This window comes from Citrus clementina, unplaced genomic scaffold (genome assembly GCF_000493195.1).
Source record: "Citrus clementina cultivar Clemenules unplaced genomic scaffold, Citrus_clementina_v1.0 scaffold_4, whole genome shotgun sequence".
Lineage (NCBI taxonomy): Eukaryota > Viridiplantae > Streptophyta > Magnoliopsida > Sapindales > Rutaceae > Citrus > Citrus x clementina.
The window spans coordinates 14,897,203-14,905,228 of record NW_006262274.1 but is presented as its reverse complement, the minus strand read 5'-3'; the positions used below and the strand labels follow the sequence as shown (position 1 = coordinate 14,905,228).

The 8,026-nt window shown below is 37.8% G+C and overlaps 1 protein-coding gene across 1 annotated transcript; it reads left to right on the top strand.

Annotated features, from left to right (window-relative positions):
- Window positions 1-3,382: 3,382 nt before the first annotated feature.
- LOC18044272 (protein ABHD18) lies at window positions 3,383-7,575 on the top strand. Its single transcript, XM_006436989.2, has 5 exons — window positions 3,383-4,133; window positions 5,280-5,364; window positions 5,478-5,647; window positions 5,863-6,137; window positions 6,984-7,575. Exons 1-5 carry the CDS (start codon window positions 3,758-3,760, stop codon window positions 7,158-7,160), a joined length of 1,083 nt encoding a protein of 360 aa, XP_006437052.1. The 5' UTR covers window positions 3,383-3,757; the 3' UTR covers window positions 7,161-7,575.
- Window positions 7,576-8,026: the final 451 nt, after the last annotated feature.

Sequence of the window (8,026 nt, the reverse complement as noted above, 5' to 3'; positions counted from 1 at the left end):
AAGTGTTTATGGGGACACATGTGATAGGTGTATTGTGCAAATTTTATTGAACTCACAAGTGCACGAATCTATTGTAGTATAGATCAATGGTGACGAGTGTCGATCCCACGAGGAGGTGAATTTTAATTATATGTAAAATTAATTTTGTAAATGGGTGGTTGAAATTGTGGTGGAAGTGATTTAAATTATCCTAAAATTGGAATTGAGATTCTAAAATTAGAATTGCAATGGCGAGAATAAATTGAAGAGAATTCTATTGAAATGTCGTACTTGGGTATCTGGATCCATATCAACATGCATCATGGGCTAAATATTCCTTATTAATGCCAATTAAATCATGAGGGGGGAATCCACACCTCATGAACCACGCTCTAATCAATATGGTGCTAAGGGCTTATCGTGCCAAATAATAATAACCTTATACTGGAGAGCCGGTGTAACCAAGGCGGTATCTAGACAAGATTATTATTATTTGTCGACGAGAAGTCAAAACATCCACAAAAACTAGAGGGGAAGAGAAAATAAATTTACCAAATTAAGCCCATGACACATGTTGAGACTTCACATTCAATCCAAGCTTAAAAGAAAATTAGCCACTCATAATTGAACTAGGGGCAAAATAGAAATTTATTAAAATGTATAGAAAATACAAGATGGAGAGAGAATTACAGAAAATGGAGTCCAAAAATGGATTCAGAGATATCAAATTAGGGGTGGGAGGCCCCCTTTTTATAGATACATAGAGTAAATCATGGCCATCGGATTAAAAACAGTTTAGACGCTCAGGATTGCGCCACGTCATCAGTCAACAGTACGCGGTTTGACCACGCGAATGAACAGTAACACAGTTTGACCCGGGTTGAACAGTAACGCGGTTTAATTGAAAATAATCATGTGTGATGCACGTGCCGTACGCGAGATTTTTCGTCCACTGATATGCTGCCACGTTACCATCAACAGTACATAAGAATTTTAGTCCAACAGGATCGTGACACCTCATCAGTCAATGCCACATCATCGATCCGTCTATGTGAACAGTGTCGTAAACAGTAACGTAGACAGTACCGTACACGTGAATAGTACCGTACATGTGAATAGTGACATTTTTTCTTTTATGCTCTTCCTAAGGTTTTCGACTGTCCTGAGTTCAAAAGTATTGTCCGTTTTGCCGTCTGATCTCTCCTTTATTGTGAAATGACTATAATGCCCCTAAAATACATAAAATACTTAATTAAAATAAAACACATGTAATTAAATCACAAGAAGGTTAAATACATAAATGTAAGGGTTTTTAGTAAGACTTGAAATGTAAAATGACGATTTTCTCCTTTATAAATATGCATTTTTTAACACTCAACAAGGTGCAGCAAGAGTCAAGAACCCATTTACCTTCAGTTTCCATGTTTGAGGCTACCAGAACACCAGCAGAGTCATATCCCTCATCTGAATCTTCAGAAGAAACAGCAGCATTTCCATTTCTGTTATTAGCATCCTTAGGCTTAATGTTTCTCTCAGGGCAGTCCCTTTTGAAGTGACCTTCCTTGTGGCAGTGGAACCACTTTAAGGTCCTGTTCTTAGATTTTGATCTTCCTTTCTTTTTGCCTTTCCAGCCATCTCTCTTCTTTGATCCCCCTTTTACTGTCAACCCTTCACCATCTTTTGTTTCTGATTTCTTAGAGCTTTCTTTGGAACTCAAAGCTTCCTTGACATCCTGCATAGCCAGAGATTGTCTACCATACAAGAGAGTGTCAACAAAATGTTCATAAGAGGGTGGTAATGAAGATAACAGAATAATGGCTTTATCCTCATCTTCAATCTTCACATTAATGTCTTTTAGATCTAAAATGATCCTATTGAAGGCATCAATGTGAGTAGTTAAAGAGCTGCCTTCTTCCATCTGGAGTGTGTAGAGCCTTTTCTTTGTACTCAATCTTTTTGTCAAAGATTTCTTTGTGTACAAATCCTCTAGCTTCTTCCAAAGGCCTGCAACTGTTGTTTGGTCTCCCACTTCTCTAAGTACTCCATCTCCTAGACTTAGGATTATAGTGCTGTGAGCTTTGTCCATGGCTTCTTGCATGTCTTCATCTTTGATTTTGCTGATCTTTTTCAAGGTTCTTGAATCCTCCAGCACTTCTTCAATTCCCTGGTGAACCAGCAATGCTCTCATCTTCAGCCTCCAAAGATGGAAGTCATTTTCTCCTGTGAACTTCTCCACATCAAGCCTCTGTGTTGCCATTCTTGCTCACAAGATTCAGAGATGTGAGCTTTGACACCAAGTTTTTGGAATTAAGAGTGTGTAACCTTAATTCTTATACCCAAGAAATCACCACACACTGATCTTTGATAAGGCAAGAATGAAGTATCAATTTAGAAATCAGATTAAGAAACAAGGGTATTTAACTGAGACAGGAATTAAGAAAGAATAAAGCAAAATGAAATGCAAGAGGGGGTTATAGAGGTTCGGCTTGGTAGCCTACATCCTCTTAAGAAACAGAAGCCAGAGCTTTTCTTTATGCTTAAACAGATTACAAGTCTTAGAGTGAATGCTACAAGGAACGACTATTCTAAGTATAGCCCTCAAAGGCTTTATATACACCTTGGAAGGAATCCAGATATGTGAGCTGTACACCAGCTCTTGTTCTGGGTTTGTTTCAACAAACCCAGCAAACTCCCGCCAACCCCAACTGTCAGTAACAACTCTTTAAATTGAAACGGCATCAGCAGCTACTGTTTAACTTAAGTTTGATCGTGCAAGTCACGTGTGTAACTTAAGTCTTTTGTATGATGGGTGCTGGTTGTCGTTCAACAGTGTTATATGTGTGTTTGCTTTGTCGTTTCCTATCCAATTCCAGAAACGACAAAGTCATCTCCTTCTGAAGGTTCTGATTCAGGTTCACATTTAACACCCAAAGGAAAAAAAATGGTTGATACATTGTTGATTCTTGTTTCATCTACCTTTGAACACTATTTTCACATGAACTGATGGACATGAACGGAGGTAACCAAACTCATTAATATTATTTTAACATTATAAAACCTTATTAAACAACTCAACAATCATGATAACCACCTAATCCCAACCTTCCTTTTACAGCCAATGCTTTGAATAATTGAATTTCTTATCAACTAATTAATTAATTGTTGGTGGGTAAGTTCAAAATACTCGAGTCCCTCGTTTTCCGCTCCAATCGTGGGATGGAATCATGGGACTCATAGAAAAATAATACCTTTTAATAATTAATTATGAACATAAAAAAAATCAACAAGAACCGGATGCGGATAAGTGCTTTAATGGGACGTGCGATCGGGGCCACGTGTCACAGACCCACAAACCGTTTCAATTTCATAATTTTATCATCCGCCCATGGTTTTATACATTACTTCTATTTTTTGTTTTGTTTGTTTAAACTTTAAAGTCAAGGCAACTCATTTCTATCTGCGTCTATAATTAACAGTCCGGATCTGCCTCGAATATCTCTCAATTAGTCGCTTTCAAATCTTTCGAGTCCGACCAATTTTCGCTTATCTTCACAATTTGTTCATCATTCGGTGTCCAATCTCAATTGCTATCCAGTTTTGATACATTGTATTTGATTATCTTTTTAATTCTTTATCGTAATCTTTCACAAATTAGATCTGTTTTTGTATTTTAGAGGTAAAAATCTCATTTGGGTGTCGCTCAAATCTACCGATTTACACAAAAACAAACGTAACTTTAATCAATTCTTATTGTCCAAAATTGTGGGGTTGTTCCAAGATGGTGACAGTGAATTTGGGAATGCTTCATTATGTATTAGACCATGTATATGGTGCATTTATGCACAGAACAAAGATAAGCCCGCCATTTTTTTCAAGAGGGTGGGGTGGCTCAAAGCTTGAGCTTTTAGAGAGGTTGATCAAGCAATTGTTTCCTGAAATTGAAGGCCAAAACTGGCCTCCAAGTTTGATTCAGCCCATTTGGAGAACGATTTGGGAGACCCAAACTGCTGTTTTGAGAGAAGGTGTGTTTAGAACTCCTTGTGATGAGCAGTTGATGAGTGCATTGCCCCCTGAGAGTCACAATGCAAGGGTTGCTTTTCTTGCTCCTAAATGTGTCCCGCCCCAGAAGATGGCCTGTGTGGTTCATCTCGCAGGTATTGCCACGGTAAATGTTTTGTCCTTTGATGAGAATATAGAATTGGGCTCCCAAATTTGTTTCCATTGATCTTTGGATGCTTTGGATTTTAGTCCGAGAATTTGATTAGGTGTTTGTTGGATTCTATTTGAGATTTGATGTTGTTATAATTTGAATTATAGGCTTGTACATGGGTTGGGTTTTAAGTTGGTTAATTGTTGGATTTTATTTCATCAATGAGAAAATTATTGTAGTTAGCATTTATGTGGACCTTGAAAGCGTAGTTGGTTGAGTTTGGCTTTTAAATTTGTTCTAATTTTGGTGCCTAAATGGTAAACATTTGATTTTTACCATTGTTTGATGGATTTAGCTAGTTTGGACTGAACTTGTTGATGGGAAGAACTTCAACCATGTTAAGTAGAATAGTTAACATTTGTGCTAAGCTTGTTCCATGAACCGGGTTTTTCTGTCTGCTAGTTTGGCAAAAAATGCAGCAGGTTTAATGTTCCATTTTTAGTGATAGACAAGCAGTTGGGTTTGTGCACTTATACTTGCATATGCCTCAATTAAGTGCAATATTAAGGATTACATGTTAGCTATGCTTTGAAACAGGATTAGGGCCTTTTCACCTTTCTCAAGAACTGTGATTTATATGTTGGTAGTTCTCCCCAAATTTTGTTCAGGGGATGTTATCTACCGTGTGAAATATGCTTGTTTGCTTCATAACTGTGTGAATGATCAATTATTGGCTTGTTGGTCGAGTGTGTGCCTCATAAAAATGTTGTAAACGAATCAACCAACCCTGATTGACTGAATAATGTTTATGTTGCTGCTGGATTCCAGATTACTTGAGCAGTCACATCATTTGAAATTGCTTCCAGACTAACATGTGCCTTTTTCCTCATGTTTAAATTTTCCACACTCAGACTTCAGTTATGATTGTTTGTCTTTAACAAGCTTTCTAGTAATTTGGATGAATATTTAAGTTAGCCCAATGGGCACCTGGTTTGTTTTTTTTGTCCTACCGATTTTAGAAATTATTAATATTAATTACTAACCTATGGATGGTAATGTCAAACATTTTGATAAATTGAACCTTGTTTTCGTGATGAGTTTGACGATCAGCTTTAAAATTTTTGTAATTTGAGCTGTAATCTTTTTGCAGGCACTGGGGACCATACATTTGAACGTAGACTGCGTCTTGGTGGGCCATTGCTTAAGGAAAATATAGCTACCGTGGTTCTTGAGAGGTTAGGATCCATTCGATGTCCGCAGCTATTTTTGGAAGCCGGAATGTCAGATTCTCTTTTATTACTTCATTCTAATGATAAGATGCTGATCTGATGTAAACATGTAATTGCAGCCCTTTTTATGGTCAAAGGCGGCCTTTGCTGCAGCGTGGCGCGAAACTATTGTGTGTTAGTGACTTGCTTTTGTTAGGAAGAGCAACCATTGAAGAGGCACGCTGTCTTTTGCATTGGTTAGAGTGGGAGGCAGGGTTTGGCAAGATGGGTGTTTGTGGACTAAGCATGGGTAACCACTTGATCTGCATTTTTCTTTTATTAACAGTTGTTAGTACCTTTGCTACTTTGAGGTTCTTAGTTGTTTGAAACCAGCATATATTTTACCAACTTATTAGTACGCAGTTATCTCTCTCTCTCTGTGTGCAAAGTATCCACTCTTGAGGTGGAATACTGGCATTATTTATTTTGTTTACTTCCAAAATTTTTATGCTTCATGGCATCTAGGAGGAGTACATGCTGCAATGGTTGGATCACTGCACCCTACACCAGTTGCAACACTTCCTTTTCTCTCCCCACACTCTGCTGTTGTGGCATTCTGTGAGGGAATATTAAAGCATGGCACTGCATGGGAGGCACTGAGAGAGGAACTTGCAGCAAAGAAGGTTGCAATGACTCTCGAGGAGGTCAGAGAACGAATGCGGAATGTACTGTCTCTCACAGATGTCACACGCTTTCCGATCCCCAAAATTCCTAATGCTGTAATTTTCGTTGCTGCAACTGTAAGTACCGTATTTGACTATCACCATGAAGAGGTCTTGAAAATGGACTCCCAACATTTTTTTGCCCTCTTTTTTCTCTCTTTTTCTTTGATTTAGCATCAAAAGATATTTGCAATCAATCATGTGATAGGTCAACGAGCAAGCCAACTCCACCAATATAGTATTTTGATCTGATCATCTTAATCTATTCCTCTAAATAGGCTTTCCATGTCTGTAACAGTGTGAAGCTATACATAGCTATTAAAGATATAGATTTTCCAGCTTTATTTTTTCCATAAAAATAAAGACCCACTATGTGATAAGGTTTGAATTCCTGTTTTGCTGCTGAATCTGCAGTGAAAGAGAAAGAACTAAGGATCCATTTCTTTCTCGGATACAGATGGAATGGGAACCTTTATTTTTATTTTTTTAAACTCAACGAGTGACTGAGTGGACTATCTATGGCTTTTATTTCCCTTTACCCCCTGTGAATGGTATGTGACCGATGTGTTTTGTCCCCTTCCTATAATGGTATGTGAAACTAGGCTTCTCAACTCGGCTTGTTGGTACATGCCTCCATAGAGCTGCAAAATTAATAGAATTAAGTTGATTGACAACATTTCCATTTGACCATATAAATGCATTACACAGGTTTACTGGATAATTATTTTAGATGTTGAACCTATGAGCAGTTAGGAAAATGCTTGGTTGATATGTATCCTGGAAAATCATGTACTAAAGACACAAGCATAGTGCATCAATGTCTTTTTCTGGTGCTTGCTGTGTTTATTACTCATGTTTCTTAGATGTTTCCATGCCTCACTTATCCTTACCATCAAATTCTTTTACTGTTACTACACATTTTAGGATGATGGATACATACCAAAACACTCTGTTCTGGAGCTTCAGAAAGCATGGCCAGGTTCAGAGGTGAGATGGGTCACTGGTGGACATGTCTCATCTTTCCTTCTCCATAATGGTGAGTTCCGTAGAGCAATTGTTGACGGGCTTAACAGATTACCATGGAAGGAGTCTCCACAATGACAAGCGCCTCATGTGAAGAAGAGAGAGACTACATAGATTCATTTGGTACTCTCTTCTTCACTACTAACTCTCACTGAACTTGTCATTGGATTGTAGCTGATCTCTTAAAACACCGCTTGAAAAGAAAGGGTGTTTTGTGAATATTTAATTTCTCTTGTTGAAAATGTACTAGACTTTACCATCATTAATCAATTAGCAAGAATGAAAAGCATTTATTGTGCTTTGGAGAATTTGGGTCATCTTTACTTTTATCTCTCACTTTCCCTATATGGGAAAATGGCAAAAAGAAATCATGTTAAGAATACGCAACTGCAACCATGACCTTATAGTGGTTTAAGTTTGTGGAGTCCATATGAAATTTAAGTTATAGGGTCAAGTAAGTTCTTTTGGATTCTAAGAAGTGAGAACTAGAAAAAGAGATCTAGGGATGAATAATTGTAGCCTATCTTGAGCACTTGAGACTATTGGATATTCTCCAATGCCATGGTTACAAGCTCCTCCTATTGGAAAGCTGTTGTTTCCGAGTCAATGTTCTGCTTCTAGAAATCCCTACTCCGAAGATCATTTTTGCTATATGGATACCTAGTGCATAGCAATAAGCTATCTCTAGTTGACGAAAATCTAGAATACTTCCGTGGTATTATGTCGTCCCAACAATAATTCAGTTGCCACTTGCCTTATGGCCCAACAGTAACCCACGCTCTCAATCTAGGCTGTACTACCAATTCAATAAAGTCTAGTTGTGCGTACATTATATAGAGAAGTGTTAATTGTGTTGCTGTTATGTCTGTTGTTACCATGAGCGAATATGCCCATGCCATTGATGATAGAATTGTTACAAATTGCTTTTCTTATGTGGTCCAGAT